This window comes from Phoxinus phoxinus (assembly GCF_949152265.1).
Source record: "Phoxinus phoxinus genome assembly, chromosome: 3".
Classification (NCBI taxonomy): domain Eukaryota; kingdom Metazoa; phylum Chordata; class Actinopteri; order Cypriniformes; family Leuciscidae; genus Phoxinus; species Phoxinus phoxinus.
Window position 1 is genome coordinate 11,917,369 of NC_136878.1, and position 22,121 is coordinate 11,939,489.

Consider the following 22,121-nt stretch of genomic DNA (forward strand, 5'->3'; position numbering starts at 1 on the left):
ATAAAAGGCATTTTTCCTAGCCTGATTTTAGCCTCTGGTTTGAACCATTAGGGGTTTGAACGCTCTGTTTTAAGGGGCGTGTCTACTGTGAGACTTCAGTGTAAACGCCCACTGCTGTGATTGGCTTACATGTTTGCATATGAAATAGCTAATCATTACATGTGGAACTCTCTCGAAAACTTTTACTACATTTTTACTATTACAGCTATCGAGATTAACAAATCGTGAAATGTATTGTTTAAAGCTTTATATTTAAATATATTCCATCGCATGAAAAGTTGCAGATAACATAGGCTACTGTTGATCGCGTGAAAGATCTCATTATTGCAACGCAATTTTTGCACTCTCACGAATGCTTTTCACCAAATAACAATGCAAACAGTGTGTAAATACCATAGACTGTAAAAAAATACAGTAAGAGCTTCGTTGTGCAGTGTAACATTGATTTCATAACAAGTTTTGGCAAGTGTCCAGATAATGACAGCTTGGGCGATTTGGAAAGGGATCGTTCTTTGATCGCTTTCTGTATATAATTTAATCACAATTTAAATAAGATTATTTTCATCCTACTAAAGAGAAACGATTTCGAAGTTGATCGTTTAGTTTACTGATGCATAAACAGTATTGAACGATTTTGAGAGAAAGATAACCTGAACTTGAATAATCAGAAATCAGTGATCACAGATCAGGCATTAGAATAAACCATATAAACATGGTTACTTACATGTTTGTGACGTTGCTGGCAGATCCGTGTCGTAAAAGTATGTTTGCAAACCCTGTGTCGGAAATTGTGACTGATTTACTGATTTAATAGGTAGGCTACGCATTCCTAATATTGGAATCCGAAGCAAGCGACTGTCTTCTTCCAGGCACTGCACAATATTTCGTAAACGGTATTTTAAGTTTGCTTGGTAGATCGATCTGGTTTAGCAATAAATGATCTCCTTATCACCTAAGTTATGTAGCTTGCTATTGAATGAAATGCGCGAGTCGGGGGGTGGGGCTAAACACGCAGTGTTGAAGTAGGCGTTGATCTTCTTTTGATACTCTTTGACGTCATAGATCCCCACTTTGAAAATTCTGTCTTTCGCTGTGCCTGGTGTCAATAAAAGCTTGTATTGAACTAACAAGGAAGTTTTCAGTTCTGAAACGTATAGGATATTCGGTAACACTTTACAATAAGGGTGCACTAATAAGCTTAACTAATGCACAGATAATACTGAATTAATGTATTACTAATGATTTTTTTTTTTTTTTTTTTTTTTTTTTTTTTTTTGTTCTGCACGAATATCACATGGATACAGTACAAGGAGGGGAACGAAACCCAGTTGGGTTTATACAGAGTTCCACTCCACTTACATGAATAAACAAAAAAAAAGGCAGCGCAGACCAATAAGTTGAATAATAAAAAGATTATCTAAGCTATTCATTAATGATTGCCTCCTTAGCAACTAATGAAGAGTCTGTCTGGTTAATATATTAGTTCATATATTAATTGTTATTAATTAAATATGTAATTGTGGATTAATTCCATAATCACTTATTTTATTAACTAATAGTGTTATGTTAATTAATTTGTTAATTAACGTTACCACAATGAGCCAAAGCCTTATATTTCAACTTCCAGATAATACAGGTAAACTAATATGCATTAATAGGCCTACATTATTAATTACAGCATTAGTACTGTGTCAATTACTACAATGTTTTTGGAAACCAGTGTTTAATAAACAGCTTTTATAAACTCTAGTGATGGTAATTAATGATTAATTAATCATTAGCTAACAATCGTTATGTTGTGACTTTACTTATTGAGGCACATCATTATTAACTCATCATCTAGTAATTGTTGTAATTGACACTCTACTAATGCTGTAGCCTAATTAATAATGTATTAATGCATATTAGGCTCATTGTGGTAATTAACAAATTAATGAACACTATTAGTTAATAAAATATGTGATTATGGAATTAATCCACAATTACATATTTAATTAATAACAATTCATATATGAACTAATATATTAACCAGACAGACTCTTCATTAGATGCTAATGAGGCAATCATTAATGAATAGCTTAGATAATCATTAGTAATACATTAATTCAGTATTATCTGTGCATTAGTTAAGCATGAATTAATGCTTATTAGTGCACCCTTATTGTAAAGTGTTACCGGATATTCTTATAGTATGATGACCTCGTATATGTCAAAAGCTCAAGGAAAATTTGATTTCTCAGTTCATCACCCCTTTAAACAAAAATATGACTAGATCACTTCCTGTCATCAGACACTAACTCTGTACTTCATATAGAGTAAAACCTATTTTAAATGTAATAAAAACAATTATATTTTAAAGTATAACTACTTTGTCATGACAGAAAGATGTAGTTAAAAATAAAAAGATTTGGCCCAGAGTGCCAAACAAACACAACCAGCTAAGTGCAAATTATGTGGAAAACAGCATGAGTGGAAAAAACAGAGTTGCCCAGCTTATGGAAAGCAGTGCAGTAAATGTGCAAGCTGAACCATTTTGCATCCACATGCAAAACAAAAGAGACCATGCGAAAAGGAATACACAGTGTTGGAGAATGGAAGAAGAACCGTATCAAGAAATCCTAAGCCAAATTTGAAGAAGATCAGATCAAAACTGTAGGAGGAGTTTGTTAAAGTAGGCCTACAACTTCTGGAAATGGCAAAAACTGCACAAAATCTGAGAAAAAGTTCAAAATAGCTGACTTCCTGTGTTTAGCTCTACACTACAAGAGACCTTTTGTAGGTATTGGGTCATTACATGTATGTACCGATTTTCATACCTGTACGTGAAATGTAGAGTCGGGGCAATAATGTAGGGTGCTATTGAGCCAATTTGTCCCACCCAATTCTGAAACCCATATCACACGTAAATTCTCACCATAGCGTGTTCAAAGTTTAATGAGTTTCAAGCATGTTTAGGACCTCAAAAAAGCGATTCACTTTGGAGAAGAAGAAGAAGAAGAAACGGAGCAGAAACAATAGGGTCCTCTCACCATCGGTGCTCGGGCCCTAATGAACAAACAACTTAAAGAGCACTGACCTGTATTACCTGACTGCTGCAGATTCATTTTGACATTGATAGTGTTGCCATTAAAACATAAATTCAATTCACAAAGCGCTCAGAGTATATTGTCACAGGTTTCCATCTCTTTCAAATTGCAGTAGTTATGGCGTGAACGCAGCATAAGCTTGTTGTTTTGGTTCAGGAGGAACCAAAGGTAAAAGGTCAAGGTGGCTGCTGTTTCGATTGCGGTGCTCAGCGACTGACGTCTGTCTAACTCTGCATAACATGAAACACGCTGATGACAAATGATGTCTGCGTGAGTAGGGTGTGTGTGGAGGTATGAAAAAACATGTGTTGACGACATGCAGGTAGAACATCCTAGCTATCATTGCATTCGGACCGAATGCAATGATTAGACGAACATTTTATGGTCCTACACCTTCCACTGACGATTTTTTTTTTGTTCATTTTTATTAGTTTAAAGCTTTATTAATCCCCGTGGGGCAATTAGTTTGAGCTTACATGGTGCCTTGCATAAAACACTAAAGCACATACATTAAAAAAAAAAAAAATCACCTAAGTTTATTAGACGTATTACTTCAGGCACAAAAGTAAATTTATAGCGATTTGTAGAACATTTAACTGCCCTTAGACGTCGTCCCAGGGGCATCCACTCAAAGTCATATATGATCTATTACATTTAGACTTCCAACCAGCATAACAAAAATATGTTTCTGGAACAAATCACCTAATGAAAACACTTCTAAAATCAGGAGATTTCAATGTCATGTACCTCTACAAAATTAAATAATCCAACCAAAACAATTTATAAATAAACTTTAATACTTCAGTTTTGTAGCCATAGCTGTTTTGACATCAAAGGCCTCTTAAGAACATTTAGAGAAAAGCCCAGCACTTAAACACAAAACTGCTCTATAAATAGACTGTTAAGCACATAAACAAGATTGTCACCTATCAGGTGGGCCTATTGTGCAGCACAGGTGTTTAGCATGCTGTATGACGTGCTCCACTTACCTGGATTTCCCCCAATCACGTGATCATGATTTCCTGTTATGTCTAAATGAAACTCAAGCAGACGACTGTTTCTATGTTGATTTTTTTTATATATATATAACTTTATTGTTTATGAAACATATATGCTGAAAAACTATGCACTAGTTAATGTAGATCACATTAAACAAATAGTCCTGCTATAGGCTACCCATGCAGCAAATAGCCTACAGAACGTTCCCTATAGGCTACCGTTTCCATATTGGTCTAAATGCTGAGGTTGCATACGTTTTTGTTATAACCTATATAACATACAGAGCGTTCTTTAATAATTATAGGTTTTATTTGTATTACCTTTCCAGATTTTTTTTATTCTAGGATCCAAACAGCCTAAAGCAATTAAACGCGATATATTTTTTTAGCCTAATTTAAAGCCTAATCGTTATTTTTTAATTTAACAGAATGTGTTTTATATCGTCGTAGCCTAGGCTACTATTGTTTATTGGCACTGAACATCGTGTTGATCAATGATTTCTCTGGACTACGTCAGCGATAGCCTATGAGAATGGATACAGAAAGTAGCATAAGTTTTCGGAAACAAAACATTGAGGCGGAGCATGAGTTTACGCTTTGTATAAATATTCATGCCTCTCCTCAATGGGACCAGAGACACATTGTTTGATTTCGGTGTGACTTACAAGACTTATTCAAGAAATCAATTCAGCGAAAGCCGTATAGCAGCCTTGCAGAACCCAACTCGGTAAGTCATTGCCTACAAATATTAGGCTATTGCACATTCATTAACGCTAATCTAGTTTTTAACAAAGTATGATGCTGTGCTGTAGTAGTTCTAATGCTAAATATTTTATCTCATCCTGGCAGATAATGGAACTGACAATAAAACTGTTGAACGGAGATTTGAAGAGGCTGACGGTAAAAGAAAATGCCACAGTTGGTGAACTCAAGCAGCTCATTTCTCAGCACTTCAATGAACCTCCTCACAGACAGAAGCTTTCTACCGAGAACGGTCACCGTATCAGTCTTGAGGATGATTCCAAAACCCTCAGCAGTTACGGGCTGCACTCAGGCTCAGTGGTGATGCTGCTCATCACGAACCCGCCTTTCCAAGTGTTCGTCAGGAACGAGAAGAACCAGACCAAAACCTATGATGTTGATGTCAATGAGACCGTAGATCAGCTCCGGGATAAGATCTTCCGCAAAGAGAGTGTCCCCAAGGATCAGTATGGACTGATTTATAACGGCAGACAACTGGAGGCTGGAAAGAGGCTGCAAGACTACGGCATCACATCTGGAAGCACCATTTACATGACTCTCCGTCTCCGAGGAGGTTAATGAAGGAGATCCGCGCGACCAGGATTCATTACTGATCCAACTATTTATTAATGACTAAAGATTATATAGCCTATAATGATTTAAAGTATTCATGATTGTATATGAGAGGATTATTCTTATTCCATATTTTATTTATTCAGTGTCAGTTTAAGGTCATATCTGGCCTATACCCTTTGTTGTAATGAATGTTATGCATTATATTTTTATATAGGCTAAATAAAATGTTAATACCAGTCCTGTGCATTGTGCATGATTTATCAACTTACTATAGAGTGGTAAACACAAAACAGCAGTACTAATAATTCTGGATGTAAAATATATTGTATTAATACAGTGTATCAATACTCTGCATAACATGAAACACGCTGATGATGTGTGATGTCTGCGTGAGTAGGGTGTGTGGAGGTATGAAAAAACATACGTTGACTACGACATGCAGGTAGGACATCGTACCGAATGCAATGATTGGACGCACATTTTATGGTCCTGCACCATCCACAGACGATATAGCCTACATATAAATACATTTAGACCACTTAACTTAGTGGTCACTCTCATGATGTGAAGAGACTTCCAACCAGCATAACAAAAATTGTTTCTGGGACAAATCGCCTAATGAAAACGCTTCTAAAATTAGGAGATTTTAATGTCATGCACCTCTACAAAATGTAATAATCCAACCAAAATAATTTATAAATAAACTTTAATACTTAAATTTTGTAGCCATAGCTGTTTTGACATTAAAAGCATCTTAAGAATATTTAGAGAAAATTTTATCCCAGGAAATGCCTGATTTATCTATTGAAAACTTTTTGCCAAGAGAAAGAAAAGAAAAAAAAGAAAAAATTGGGGGCACAAAAAAAGAAAAGCATATTATGAAAGAATATTAAACATGGTACAAATTCTAGATTTTTTTTATAGATTTCTTATTTACAGACGTTGAAATTGTATTTAAGTACAACTTCAATTAGGTTGTGCAGCACAGGTGTTTCGCATGCTGTATGACGTCCACTTACCTGGATTTCCCCCAATCATGTGATCATGTGAATGCCTCATTCTCATTCCAATTATCTGTTTTCCTGTTATGTCTAAATGAAACTCAGGCAGACGACTGTTTTTATGTTGATATTAAAAAATATATTTTTTTGTATGTTTATGAAACATCTATGTTGATAAACTGCACTTGTTAATTATTGTAGATCACATACAAATAGTCCTGCTAACCCATGCAGCGAAAAGACTAGCCACACAACCGTTTCCATAGGTCTAAATGCTGAGGTTGCATACGTTTTTGCAATAACCTAAAAATAACCGAACACAGAACGTTTTTAATAATTACAGGTTTTATTTTTTATAACCATTAACGTACCTTTCCAGAAAATTATTCTAGATCCAAACAATGTTGGATAGCCTATAGCACGCGATTTAAAAAAATAAAAAAATAAAGCCTAATCGTTATTTTTACATTTAAAGGAATGAATAGGCTATGTTTTATATAGGCCTATGTATTGTTTTTTAGCACTGACATCGTGTTGATGGTTTCTCAGGACTTAGCCTACGTCAGTGATTGTGAGAATGGAAACAGAAAGTGACTGAGCAAGTTTTCGGAAACGAAACATATAGGCGGAGCATGAGTTGACGCTTTATATAAATATTCATGGCTCTGCTATGTGATCAGAGACGCATTGTTTGAGTGTGACTTACAAGACTTACTCAAGAAATCAATTCAGCGAAAGCCATATAGCAGCCTTGCAGAACCCAGCTCGGTAAGTCACATTATTGCCTACAATATTGCACATTAATTTTAGCGCTAATCTTTAACAAATATATTTTAAATATTTAACTAGCATGTAGGCCTACCTACTTATTAAAATGTGTTAAACTTATTAAAGTTTAGAATTTATACGCAGTTTTAAATAAGTAGGCTATATGACGTTATAGAAGGCTAGTTCTAATGCTTTTATATTTTATCTCATCCTGGCAGATAATGGAACTGACAATAAAACTGTTGAACGGAGATTTGAAGAAGCTGGTGGTAAACGGAAATACCACAATTGGTGAACTCAAGCAGCTCATTTCTCAGCACTTCAATGAACCTCCTCACAGACAGAAGCTTTCTACCGAGAACGGTCACCGTATCAGCCTTGAGGATGATTCCAAAACCCTCAGCAGTTACGGGCTGCACTCAGGCTCAGTGGTGATGCTGCTCATCACGAACCCGCCTTTCCAAGTGTTCGTCAGGAACGAGAAGGGCCAGACCAAAACCTATGATGTTGATGTCAGTGAGACCGTAGATCAGCTCCAGAATAAGATCTTCCGCAAAGAGAGTGTCCCCAAGGACCAGCAGCGACTGATTTACAACGGCAGTCAACTGGATGCGGGGAAGAGGCTGCAAGACTATGGCATCACATCTGGAAGCACCATTCACATGAATCTCCGTCTCCGAGGAGGTTAATGAAGGAAATCCGTGCGACCAGGATTCATCCTAAAGGTTAAACATGCGAAAATATAAAAATTCCTACTGAAAGACACTTTTTAATTGTCCTCTAGATAAGATTATCCATATAGACTGTATAGATGCACATATAGGCCTAACATGTTAGAATATTTAGTTTAAATTGTGATTTAAAGTAGGCTATTCATGTGATTGTATATGAGAGGATTATTCTTATTCCATATTTAATTTATTCAGTGTCACTTTCAGGTCATATGTGCTGGCCTACCCTTTGTTGTTGTAATGAATGCTATGCATTATATGTTTACGTTGTAAATAAAATGTTTATACCAGTCATGTGCATTGTGCATGTTTTATCGACTTACTAGCCTGAATAACTAGTAAACATTAAATTGCAGTAAACCTCGGGATAAACAGAGAGATATTATTAGCGTAGACACCATCCTTCTTATGATGTAACAAGTACATCAGGATTTGTGGGAAGTGTTCCCGGTTCCGGCTGATCTAAAATATGCAGCCTAACAGTTATAGAAGTCTATAATGTGTTATAGGCCAAAGAGATGTGTTTTTAGTCTAGATTTGAACTGACAGAGTGTGTGTGCTTCCCGGACAATGTTAGGAAGATTGTTCCAAAGTTTTGGTGCTAAATAGGAAAAGGATATACTGCCAGTCAATTTTGATGATATAGGTATTATCCACTGGCCGGAATTTTGAGATCGCAATAGACGTAAAGGATTATAATGCGTTAAGAGCTCGCTCAAGTACTGGGGAGCTAAACCATTTAGTGCTTTGTAAGTAATCAGCAATATTTTAAAATGTATACAATGTTTAATAGGGAGCCAATGCAGAGTTGACAGAACCGTGCTAATATGGTCATACTTCCTGGTTCTGGTATGAACTCTATCTGCTGCGTTTTCGACCAGCTGGAGTTTGTTTATTAAGTGTGCAGGGCAACCACCCATAAAAGCATTACAATAATCTAGCCTTGATGTCATGAACTAATTGTTCTGCATTTTTCATTGAGAGCATATGACGTAATTTTGATATATTTTTAAGATGAAAAAAATGCGGTTTTACAGATAGACTCGTGACTTTCAAATTAAAGATTGGTATCAAAGAGCACACCCAGGTTCCTAACCGACGACGAAGACTTAACAGAGCAGCCATCAAGTGTTAGACAGTAGGCTACTCTAGGTTATTATGTGAGGACAGTTTTTGTCCAATAATTAGAATATCTGTTTTTTCAGAATTAAGTAGTAGGAAATAGTCATCCAGTTTTTTATATCAGTGCATTCCGTTAATTTTGTGAATTGGTAAGTTTCGTCAGGGCGTGAAGAAATATACAGCTGAGTATCATCAGCATAACAGTGAAACGAATGCCATACTTCCTAATGATATATCCTACGGCTAGCATGTACAGAGTGAACAGCAATGGTCCTCCTAGTACTGAGTCTTGTGGTACACCATACTGAACTTTTGATCGATAAGACATCTCTTCATTTACTGCTACAAACTGATAACGGTCAGATAAGTATGATTTAAACCATGCTAGTGCAATTCCACTAATGCCAACATAATTTCCGAGTCTATTTAAAAGAATGTTGTGGTCGATGGTATCAAATGCAGCACTAAGATCCAGTAACATTAATAGAGAGATACAACCTGTGGCGATATGGAAGAAATCCATATCAGCTTTTCATTCTTTCTAATGGGCGGAAACCAATAAGGAAAGTGAATATAAAAGAGAGCAAGAAACGGAAGAGGAGGAGCAAGGAAAAACAAACTAAACGAACGTGGAGTTTATCGGAGTGGGACACACGCTACCTGAAGGCTGTCGTTGCTATTGTTTGCTGGAGTCTCTGTGCATGCGCTGACTGGGTGCGATCGCCGAAGTGACAGAGGAATTGAACTCTGCATGGTTCGTCTGCCTGGTGCTACACAAGCCAGCCTGGTTCGCCTGCCTCAGGTACTAGTGTTGATGTCCATCATCTTTTAACCTCACGCCAAGTCTCCAAACTCTTTCCCCGGCCTGGATTAGCGGCCGCTATACAGACTGCTCCACGCAGCCGACACACACCCACTCACACGCTCATTACGCACACACGCTCATTACGCACACACGCCCATTACGCACACACGCATACACCAAACACTCGTTTGGATTACTTATTTTTTCTTTGTGTGTTTTTTTATTTTATTTACATTTTCTTTTGGTTGGTATTGAACTTGAAAAACTGAGTCTGAAAAAATAACGAACTTATGGACATTATCGATCAAAGACTCTCGTGAATTTTTTTTTGTTTATTTAATTGTTTGTTTTGTTTGGGAAATCTTGAACTGCGCAACCTCCTTACTGTCTGTTTTCATTAATTTGTTGTGTCATTTGTCATGTGAGGCAAAAGAAACAAATACAAACTCTGTGTGAAAATTGAACTGTCTATTTTTTTTTAAGAAAATATGTTTTCTTAAAATATATATTTTCTTGATCTAAAACCCTTCAATCTCTGAATGTGTCTTTACGCCTAATTCTATGTTATTGTGGGTATTGTTAGGAATTTATTTTTTTGTAACAGTGGTTTGAGCTATCTGGGAATCTAAACTTCATTACATATATTTTTTTTTTTACTTGACAAGCTTTGACTTGTCTGGCGCCCGAACAATTTAAAATTAAATGTGCTAGTCAAATTTGATTTGGGACAGCCACCGTTACATAAGTGGCGCCCGAACAATTTAAAATTAAATGTGCTAGTCAAATTTGATTTGGGACAGCCACCGTTACATAAGTGGCGCCCGAACAGGGACTTGAAACTTAAACAATTAAATAAACCTGGACGACTTTAAACTTAAACACTAAAATTGTGACTGGTCTTGAAACACTTGAACTTTGAATTTGAGTTTCCCTAAAAAATTACTAAAGGTTGGTTATTGTCTTGAAACTGTCTGTTTTTGAAATTGTGGTATATATACTGAACTGAAACCGCTTTGTTTTTTTTTGGAAAGGTTTTGTGGGGAAATACCTTTTTGTTTGTGAACTTGCACATTGTTAAATATAATAGTGTTACCCCTTAGTTGACTTGCAAAACTGATTGACCTAATTAATGTGAAAGCGGTCGAAACAATCATTTGTGCTATTGAAATCTAATTATTGATTTATGAAATGAAGTGAAGTGTAGTGTGAATTGGTGGGATAGACATTTCACACTGAACTGTTAGTGTATTCTGTTATAATTTATTTTTTCAAACATTTATACATTGCTTGTTAATTTAACTTGCATTTCACTACATTTTACACTGACAATCAAACATGGCGACCCCTTCTCTCTCTCCATCCACTTTTGTGGAGATGGAACCAGCGGCACCAGACGTTGCTACCCCAGTCTGGCCTCCAGCACTCCGTCCTCCACTTTCTTCACCAGGACTCCTTCGTGCTCCTCTCCACTTCACTCCCACTCAAGCCAGCACCACTGATTTCCCAGGAACCCATGTGCGATTCGCAATTCCACCACTAGCTGGCAGTACTCCTGTTCAACCCTTCACCTGGGAACAGGCACAGAATGGCGACTCCATGCAGATGTGTACATCACCTGAGCCTTCATCTCTATCTTCAGTGGCACAGCAGGACTTGCCTGGCATCCTATCAACTCCTGGAAAAGGAATGCATCAACTCACTCAAGTTAAAGGAAACTGGGACACGTTGACACAACATATGCAAACGCATGAGAAAACCATTGGTGAACTCGCCAAGGAACTTAAAACCATGTCTGCACATCACGACAGCCTGATCTCTAACCTTGCGGATAAACTCAAGCACAACCAACAGGAAATGCTCACCCACATTTCTGAAAGTAAGAAGCATGTGAAGGAAGAGACTGATCAACTCACTAAATCACTTAAAGTGATCATTTCTGACGAACTTCACAAAGCTGAGACTACCTATGTGTCTGAAGTGAGGTTCATGATAGACCAACTTCAAGTGGAGCTTCAGCAAGACATCAAATCCTACCTGGTAACCCATCAAAGAAATCATGACCAGTTGTCTACAGAGCTCACCCAGTGCACTCAAACCACCAACACCCTGTGTGCAGTGGTAAAAAGCTTACAAACTGAACTTGAAAAAAGACTCGAAAGTCAAGAGAAACAAATGACTGATTTGCAGACAACAGTTACTGCTTCATTGCCTTTGACCACTCCAGTTTTACCTGCATCACCAGTTACTGCTCCATTGCCTCTAACCACTCCAGTTTCACCTGCATCACCCGTTACTGCTCCAATGCTTCCCGCTGTAAAGAGTGATCATCTTAAAATTACTTTTCCTACTTTTGGAAGACAGTCAGATGATGTTGACCCCTTGCTCTATCTAACCCGATGTCAGGATTTCTTGGCGTTACATCCCCTTGCTGATGCCGACATCCTTGCCACTTTCCGCACTGTCCTTTACGGTACTGCCCGGGACTGGTGGGAAGTTGCTCGATCCTCCGTAACCACGTGGGAGGAGTTTGAATCTGCTTTCCTCTCTGCTTTCCTCTCAGAGGATTATGAAGACGAGCTGGCTGAAAGGGTAAGGACAAGAACACAGGGAGAAAGGGAGAGCATTAGAGACTTTGCATTTACCTACAGAGCTCTCTGCAAGAGGTGGAAACCTACCTTGACGGACAGTGAATTGGTAAAGATGATTTTAAAAAATATGAATCCCTACCTTACAAGCCAGATACGTAGTCGAGTGAACACAGTCGATGAACTCGTGAAATTAGGCCAACAGCTCGAAAAAGACTACGAACAACAACTGCAATATGAAAAACGTGCGAGTTCTAAGCAACCCCTATCTATGCATCAAAGACCTATTTCCAACCGCCCGGCAGAGAAGCCTTTAGTGCAATGCTGGCGATGTAACGGCCATCACTCACCTGGAAGCTGTCCTCACTTTGTCTCTTCTCAGGCCCAGTCACCTCAGTCCACCAGCCAACACCCTTCCTCTAGTAGCAAGCGGACGACATTTCCAGCTTCTAAAGGTACCGGTCCACCTGGCAATCGCTCTGTGTGTGCCACCTTTCCCCACAAGTCACCAACAACTGGTAAGAAACCACCACCTACTACCATTGTTCCACAACAATTAGTGATACCCCTCTGTATTGGTACATGGAACGGAAAGGCTATTGTTGATACTGGGGCTAGCTACACCCTTCTACATGAGAATCTCTGGAAAGAGCTCACTTCACAAAGACTCCATCCATGGACCCAGGGTCCGCTCTACCTAGCCAACGGGGAAGCAGAAATTCCTTTAGGTTGGATAAACATGCCAATCACCCTACATCAAAAAGTATTCACAATACCTGCTGTTGTTCTGTCAGCCAAAGCCCTGGCCTATGCAGTTGTATTAGGACTGGACTTTATCTTCTCCAGTGGGATGCAGATCAATGTGGCGGACCAAAAGTATTCATTTCAGTCTAATCCTAAAGAGGATTATCCTTTCCAGCCAACAAATGCCAGTGTACCAGTTCTCAGCTCCCAACATTCAAAGGGAAAGATGGGAAATAAAAATCCCAACAGCCTCTCCTTACTATCTTCTGTGCCTCCTCCTCAACTTAACACAGCTCAACCACCAGCCTGCCTGGATGAAAAGACATTAATTGACACTGCTATAAATGATGCCCACTTAACTCCTGAAGACAAGCAACAACTACGGCAGATCCTCGAGTCAAACCCTCAAGTTTGTACCCTTCGTCCAGGACGTACTGAAGTTATGCAGCATCACATATATACTACCCACCAAGTACCGATAAAACAAAGACCATACCGCACATCACCTGCCAAACAAGCTGTCATAAAAGAGCAGCTGGAAGAGATGTTGACTGCCGGCATCGTAGAACCGTCACACTCAGGATGGGCCTCACCTGTCGTCTTGGTCCCAAAAAAAGACGGAAGTCTCAGGTTTTGTGTGGACTACAGGAAAGTTAATGCCATTACAGAGAATGATGCGTACCCTTTACCCAACATCACTGAGATCCTGGAGTCATTATCTGGAGCGGCCATCTTTTCCACCATTGACCTTAACAGTGGCTACTGGCAAGTAAACATGGATCAAGAAAGTAAACCAAAGACTGCTTTCACAACTTCATCAGGACTGTTCCAGTTTAATGTTATGCCGTTTGGATTAAAAAATGCCCCAGCAACCTTCCAAAGGCTAATGGAGAATGTTCTAGGAGAATTGCGTGGAGACATTTGTTTCGTCTACATTGACGACATCATTATTTACTCCCCATCTGTAGCACAGCACTTCTTCGACCTCCAGGCTGTTCTTCACAAACTACGAATAGCTGGCCTAACCATTAATTTAAAAAAAAGCACGTTCTGCCTTCAGGAAATAACCTTTCTGGGACATGTCGTCAACGTCCAAGGCATAGCTGCAGACCCAAGTAAAGTGGAGGCTATACGGGAATACCCTGTGCCCACCAACATCAAGGAAGTCCAGCGTTTCCTGGGGTTAGCCGGGTGGTACCACCGGTTTGTACCAAACTTCTCCAGGATCGCTGAACCTATCAATGCACTGAAAAAAAAGGGATGTTCATTCCTCTGGTCACAACAATGTCAGCAAGCCTTTGAACATTTAAAATTCTGTCTTACCTCTCCTCCTATTCTTGGCCATCCTGACCTTCAACTTCCTTTTACTGTCTACACGGATGCCAGTGACCTTGGTTTGGGTGCTGTGCTGACCCAGCGCAAGGAAAAAGGATTGGAACAAGTTATTGCTTATGCCAGCAGAACCCTGAACAAAGCAGAGACCAATTACTCAACCACTGAAAAAGAGTGCTTGGCTGTAATCTGGGCCCTGGAAAAATGGCAGCACTACCTAGAGCACAAACTGTTCACTGTCATCACGGATCACTCAGCGCTACAAAGGGGTAATGTCTTCCACAAAAACCACGAGTCGACTCATCCGGTGGGCCTTGCGACTTCAGAGATTTGATTTTATCATTGAATATCGCAAAGGAAAACTAAATATGGCACCAGATGCTCTGTCTCGGATTCGCACCAGTTGTAGCCTGTACACCAGCCAACAGGAGAATGCTGAACTTCCGATGTCTCCAGCCACAATCTGGGAGGAACAGCACAAAGACCCTGTAATTGCAAACACACTTCAAGCACTTGCAGAAAATGATTCTCCTCTAAAGGATCAATATGAGATAGTGGAGGATAAACTCTATCACAAAACTCACCTGGCGAACAATCAAGTTCATTACAGAGTGTGCATTCCTAACAGCCTTGTGTCGTCCATTCTCCACCACTACCACGCTAATCCATGGAGCGGACATGTAGGTATTTATAAGACCTACAAGCGTATCCATGATGTTGCATTCTGGCCTGGAATGTGGACTGACGTAAAACACCATGTTAAGGAGTGTGTTAAATGTCAGACACTTAAGGGAGAGAATCAGAAACCTGTGGGCAAACTGCAACAAATCACCACCAACCGTCCCAACGAGATGCTTGGAGTGGACATTATGGGGCCAATGCCACGTAGCACTCAGCAAAATGAGTACCTCTTGGTCTTTGTAGACTATTACTCCCGCTGGGTGGAATGTTTCCCCATGCGCAACGCTAACGCTCAGACTGTTGCATTACTTCTTCGGAAGGAAATTCTAACCCGGTGGGGGGTGCCGGACTTCATTCTGTCGGATAGAGGTACACAATTTGTGTCATCACTGTTCAGAGAACTCTGTCAAAAGTGGAGTATCAAACCTAAACTAACAACAGCATACCATCCACAAACAAATATGACCGAGAGGGTTAATCGTACGCTCAAAGGTATGATTTCTGCCTATGTGGACAACAATCACAGAAAATGGGACCAATACTTACCAGAACTCCGTTTTGCTATTAATTCAGCTGTCCAGGAAACGATTGGGATGACCCCTGCAGAGCTTCATTTGGGGAGGAAACTGCAAAGTCCCATGGACAAGTTGTTACATGGCAAGAATCTGACTCCAGACTGCACATCTTACGATACAGTCCACCACCTAACTGAGCTTCAGACCAAAGCCATGGAATGCTCTAAAAAAGCCCAAAAGAGACAGCTCCGGAATTATGATAAAAAAAGACGAGATGTCACATACAAGGAAAAGGATCGTGTGTGGATGAGAACCTTTCCCCAGTCTAGTGCACAACACCACTTTACTGCCAAATTTGCTCCAAAATGGAAAGGCCCTTACCGTATCATAAAGCAGGTGGGTCCATTGAACTATCGAGTAGCACTAGAGCTCACTGGCGAGGATGTTCGCATAGTGCATGTGTGCAACCTGAAACCATGTTTTCCCACGGCTGAAGAGCTGGAATGCCAGGAGAAGAAAAGGCTCCGCCAACTCTTCAATGACTCTTCTGATGAAGAGGAATTCATTGGATTTTAAATATGATTCACTTTTCCACAACCATGGGTTGTCTTCTCCAGGGAGGGAGAGTGTGGCGATATGGAAGAAATCCATATCAGCTTTTCATTCTTTCTAATGGGCGGAAACCAATAAGGAAAGTGAATATAAAAGAGAGCAAGAAACGGAAGAGGAGGAGCAAGGAAAAACAAACTAAACGAACGTGGAGTTTATCGGAGTGGGACACACGCTACCTGAAGGCTGTCGTTGCTATTGTTTGCTGGAGTCTCTGTGCATGCGCTGACTGGGTGCGATCGCCGAAGTGACAGAGGAATTGAACTCTGCATGGTTCGTCTGCCTGGTGCTACACAAGCCAGCCTGGTTCGCCTGCCTCAGGTACTAGTGTTGATGTCCATCATCTTTTAACCTCACGCCAAGTCTCCAAACTCTTTCCCCGGCCTGGATTAGCGGCCGCTATACAGACTGCTCCACGCAGCCGACACACACCCACTCACACGCTCATTACGCACACACGCTCATTACGCACACACGCCCATTACGCACACACGCATACACCAAACACTCGTTTGGATTACTTATTTTTTCTTTGTGTGTTTTTTTATTTTATTTACATTTTCTTTTGGTTGGTATTGAACTTGAAAAACTGAGTCTGAAAAAATAACGAACTTATGGACATTATCGATCAAAGACTCTCGTGAATTTTTTTTTGTTTATTTAATTGTTTGTTTTGTTTGGGAAATCTTGAACTGCGCAACCTCCTTACTGTCTGTTTTCATTAATTTGTTGTGTCATTTGTCATGTGAGGCAAAAGAAACAAATACAAACTCTGTGTGAAAATTGAACTGTCTATTTTTTTTTAAGAAAATATGTTTTCTTAAAATATATATTTTCTTGATCTAAAACCCTTCAATCTCTGAATGTGTCTTTACGCCTAATTCTATGTTATTGTGGGTATTGTTAGGAATTTATTTTTTTGTAACAGTGGTTTGAGCTATCTGGGAATCTAAACTTCATTACATATATTTTTTTTTTTACTTGACAAGCTTTGACTTGTCTGGCGCCCGAACAATTTAAAATTAAATGTGCTAGTCAAATTTGATTTGGGACAGCCACCGTTACAAACCAAGATTGGATGATAAGAGTAAATCATTTGTGACTCTAATGAGCTGTCTCAGTACTATGATACGGTCTAAATCCTGATTGAAAATCCTCGCAGATATAATTTCTTGCTAAAAAGAAACATAGTTGTGAAGATACTGCCTTTTCTAGTGTCTTTGACAGAAAAGGTAGATTCGAGATCGGCCTGTAATTGACTAATTCTGTAGGATCAAGTTGCGTTTTTTTAACAAACGGTTTAATAGTCAGCTTAAAAGTTTTTGGTACGTATCCTAATGACAAAGATGAATTAATGATATTAAGAAGATGATCTATGACCTCTGGAAGAATCTCTTTCAGTAGCTTAGTCGGTATAGGGTCTGTAGTAGACTGTTACATACTTATAATTTCTCCCTAATATTATTAATCTTGTAAGAAGTTCATAAAGTCATTACTGCTGTGCTGATTGGAAACGTCTGGGCTTGAAGCTTTATTTTTCGTTAGCTTAGCCGTTCACAAGAAAAATATAATAAAAAGCCTGATTTATCTATTGAAAACTATTTGCCAAGAGAAAGAAAAAAAGAAAAGAAAAAAGTGGGGGCACAAAAAAAGAAAAGCATATTTTGAAAGAATATTAAATGGTACAAATTCTAGATTTTTTTTATACATTTCTTATTTACAGACGTTGAAATTGTATTTAAGTACAACTTCAATTCTTAGGTGGGCCTATACACGGGTTTCTGTGCAACGTTATCACATAGATGCGCGCGCATCTAAGAGGCAGAAAGCAACAGTCTTTGCGGCTATATCTAGCAGAAGAGATTGACGCGGATCTGTTGTGCTGTAAACTAACCTAAATGCAATGCATAGGATATTTTATGATTCGCAAACTTAGTTGGACAATTTCATACTAGTCTATAAACTAGTCTAAAACTATAACGTTTTACATAATGTTATATTAATATGCACATGAAACACAAGCAAACAGATCCAACTCTGAAATCGCAGTTTATTATTGAGTCAACAAGAATTTACAAACAATGCGAAATCTACGTTAATTACAATGTTCTTTTACAGAACTCGGCTGTACAAGTTTTTGTACAACTGTACAACTCGGCTGTACAACTTTTACAGAAATTGGATGCGCGCGCATCCGGTATTGTTTGTATACAAACCTGTGTAGTGCACAGGTGTTTCGCATGCTGTATGACGTGCTCCACTTACCTATTTCCCCCAATCACGTGATCATGTGGAATGCCTCATTCTCATTCCAATGATCTGTTTTCCTGTTAGGCCTATGTCTAAATGAAACTCAAGCAGACGACTGTTTTTATGTTGATATAGGCTAGGCCTATATATAAAAAAAAATGTTTATGAAACATATAGCCTATGTGGATAAACTATGCACTTGTTAATGTAGATCAAATAAAACAAATAGTCCTGCTATACCCATGCAAAAAGACTACAATAACGTTCCCTATACCGTTTCCATAGGTCTAATGTTGCATACGTTTTTGTAATAACCAAAAAATAACCTATAGCATAGTCCTACACGTTCTTTAATAATTATAGGTTTTATTTTTATAACCATATAGCCTAACATTCCCTTTCTAGAAAGTTATTCTAGGATCCAAACAATATTGGATAGCCAAGCAAGATTAAAAAAAAAAAAAAAAAAAAAAAAAAAAAAAGATTATAGCCTAATGGTTATTTTTACATTTAACAGGATATTTTATTTGTGTAGCCTTTTGTGTTTTTAGCACTGAACATCGTGTTGATCAATGGTTTCTCAGGACTTAGCTGCGTCAGTGATTGTGAGAATGGAAACAGAAAGCGACTGAGCAAGTTTTCGGAAACGAAACATAGAGGCGGAGCATGAGTTGACGCTTTATATAAATATTCATGGCTCTGCTATGTGATCAGAGACGCATTGTTTGAGTGTGACTTACAAGACTTACTCAAGAAATCAATTCAGCGAAAGCCGTAGCCTATAGCAGCCTTGCAGAACCCAGCTCGGTAAGTCGCATTATTGCCTACAAATATTGCACATTAAATCTTTAAAAATATATTTTAATTTGACTTATTCTTACTTATTAAAATTGTACACGCAGTTTTAAATAAGTAGGCTATGATGTTATAGAAGGCTATAGTTATAGGCTAATGCTTTTATATTTTATCTCACCCTGGCAGATAATGGAACTGATAATAAAACTGTTGAACGGAGATTTGAAGAGGCTGGTGGTAAACGGAAATGCCACAGTTGGTGAACTCAAGCAGCTCATTTCTCAGCACTTCAATGAACCTCCTCACAAACAGAAGCTTTCTACCGAGAACGGTCACCGTATCAGTCTTGAGGATGATTCCAAAACCCTCAGCAGTTACGGGCTGCACTCAGGCTCAGTGGTGATGCTGCTCATCACGAACCCGCTCATCACGAACCCGCCTTTCCAAGTGTTCGTCAGGAACGAGAAGGGCCAGACCAAAACCTATGATGTTGATGTCAGTGAGACCGTAGATCAGCTCCAGACTAAGATCTCCCGCAAAGAGAGTGTCCCCAAGGATCAGCAGCGACTGATTTACAACGGCAGACAACTGGAGGCTGGCAAGTTGCAAGACTACGGCATCACATCTGGAAGCACCATTCACATGACTCTCCGTCTCCGAGGAGGTTAATCGGTTAGAATGTGTGCAAAAATGAACAAAAACAGTGCCGTTGTCGTTATGTGTTAAATAATTTAAATGCTGTAAATATGACATCGCCTACTTTGACGATGTAACTTGTGTGATAAACGTCACTATGTCTTAAGAACTCATGTAATTCCAGAGTGTTTATCTGCATTTTATAACTGTATTTTGTAGTTATGAATGATATTACATTGTATTTCGCATCGTAAGTAAAATAATAAATGCTCTAAACATTCCCAATCAGAGTTTCAGTTTGTATCGACTTATTGGTTCTCTAACTTTTTGACTCCAATTCTCATTGTCCACATCATTATTCATAGAATAATATGAATCCCCAATGCATCCCCAATACATTTGTGGTTCACTGGATAAGGATTTAAAAAAGTAGGCTACCCAATAAAATATTTCAAAGCTTGGCACAGCTAGAAAAATGTAGACTAGCCTATTCTTTATTTTTTATGTCTGTGGAGTTTTAAGATTTTATTATTTTACAGGACTTTTCAACTTTAGCATGAGTGTTCACTTATGCTAAGCAAGCACTGTAATGTAATTTAATATAATATATATATATATATTTACACATATTATAATAATACTATTATGTTGTATATTTGTAAATATATTAACTGTCTGAAGCGTTTAGAGTCTTAAGAGAATAGCCAACCTGGGGAAGTTTGGCTTCAAGTTTGGTCACATACATACATACATATACTATACAAACTGTATTTGTTTTTGGTTTGGTTAATAATTTGGTTAAAAAAGGGCAGAATTTCTGTTGAATATTTTTCTGCTTCTGGTTTGAATGAAATGCTCAAGTCCATATATATTTGTCACCTCATTCTTTGTAAATATAGCATCTGTGCCAACTAACCCCATTGCATGTGCCAACTAACCCCCACACTGGGGCTGGTTGGCACAAGTGCACAACATGACTTTAATGATCAAATAAAATTAGGAATCCTTTGTGAACATTAAATGTATCTGTTGATTAGCTGAGATCTTAACCTTTCAGTTGTCACTGGTTAGACTATTTTAACATACAGCATAACTGAGAAATATGACATGTGAAAAGTGTGCCAATCAACCCCACTCGACTCCCCTAGGCTGCATTTAAAACAAATACTGCAAAGATTACAATGCCAGGCACATCATAAGATGTTTACACCCAAGAATGTGGAATATTAAGGAAGATATTCTTGGAATTGCATAAAATAACAAAGTTACTGAACAAAGTTAAAGTATATTTTTCATTGTCATATCATTGCCTTTCTTTTTAGTAAATGTCTCCAAAAACCATACATAAATATAAGACAAATGATAAATGGGAAGTGATTAAAATAGATTGGCAGGATGTTGTGCACACTGGGACTGGGCGGGGTTGCTTTATTGGCATGTTTCTGCTTACCTGATGGGTTTCCCGTGTCACATGACAATGGGAAATCCCATATCTTTCCAATGATTCACTCATCATGAGCAGAATGGAAAAAGAAGGTTGTGTAAATAGCCGTCAACGAAACACATTTTTGTGATGTTGAATATCCACAACTAAACTGCACTGCACTTGACAACACTTTGTGGCAACAAATGAAGTCAACATTAGCATTATTTGATCAAGGAAATTACATCGTATAATTTTTAAGCTATGCATATTACACAAATGTTAAATAATAATAAAAGCATTAAGGAACACAGATCTGGCCATGCTGTACTGTACACTATTTGAATTTGGTTCAATGTACAAAATTCCACTATGACGTATTTCTCGTGCATGTTTATTAAAGCCCTGAACACACACAGATATTTGTGCCCTGCGTCATGTTTATGGCCTGTCATGCTCACAGCTTTTCTGAAGTATGGAAACAGAAAGTCGCTGAATAATCACTGAAAAGGAAACTCAGTGTTGGGGGGGGCGAGTTTCAAAACAATCACAAACTAATAGTGTGTTTGAGAGTGAGGCAACTTTGTTTATAAATGCCGTTCAAAATGGGCTTTTGACATTTTTCTAAACACAACAATATAACCCACCTTCTTTAAAACACTGGCATACAGTATTGAACCTTTAAATCATAATATTGAGTAAATTAAAATATTTGGTGAGGGT

General features: G+C 38.5%; 3 protein-coding genes across 4 annotated transcripts; all 3 read left to right on the forward strand.

Annotated features, from left to right (window-relative positions):
• The first annotated feature begins 4,694 nt into the window (after positions 1–4,694).
• Positions 4,695–5,636, forward strand: LOC306995838 (ubiquitin-like protein ISG15). The gene is made up of 2 exons (XM_079607770.1): positions 4,695–4,811; positions 4,934–5,636. The coding sequence occupies exon 2, from the start codon at positions 4,937–4,939 to the stop codon at positions 5,402–5,404; it is 468 nt and encodes a 155-aa protein (XP_079463896.1). The 5' UTR covers positions 4,695–4,811; positions 4,934–4,936; the 3' UTR covers positions 5,405–5,636.
• Positions 5,637–7,089: 1,453 nt separating this feature from the next.
• Positions 7,090–20,258, forward strand: LOC306995836 (uncharacterized protein). Of its 2 annotated transcripts, none has more exons than XM_079607767.1 (2): positions 7,090–7,170; positions 19,526–20,258. In XM_079607767.1, exon 2 carries the CDS (start codon positions 19,529–19,531, stop codon positions 20,006–20,008), a length of 480 nt encoding a protein of 159 aa, XP_079463893.1. In that variant the 5' UTR covers positions 7,090–7,170; positions 19,526–19,528; the 3' UTR covers positions 20,009–20,258. The 2 variants fall into 2 exon arrangements, with proteins under 2 accessions (XP_079463893.1, XP_079463894.1); XM_079607768.1 differs by lacking the exon at positions 7,090–7,170 and adding an exon at positions 19,234–19,351.
• Positions 7,392–7,859, forward strand: LOC306994781 (ubiquitin-like protein ISG15; the record flags this gene model as incomplete). The annotated part of the gene is made up of 1 exon (XM_079605584.1): positions 7,392–7,859. The coding sequence occupies one exon, from the start codon at positions 7,392–7,394 to the stop codon at positions 7,857–7,859; it is 468 nt and encodes a 155-aa protein (XP_079461710.1).
• Positions 20,259–22,121: the final 1,863 nt, after the last annotated feature.

What these genes read in the sequence shown, in the direction of transcription:
- LOC306995838 (XM_079607770.1), top strand. Translation starts at nt 4,937, where the DNA reads ATGGAACTGACAATAAAACTGTTGAACGGAGATTTGAAGAGGCTGACG.
- LOC306995836 (XM_079607767.1), top strand. Translation starts at nt 19,529, where the DNA reads ATGGAACTGATAATAAAACTGTTGAACGGAGATTTGAAGAGGCTGGTG.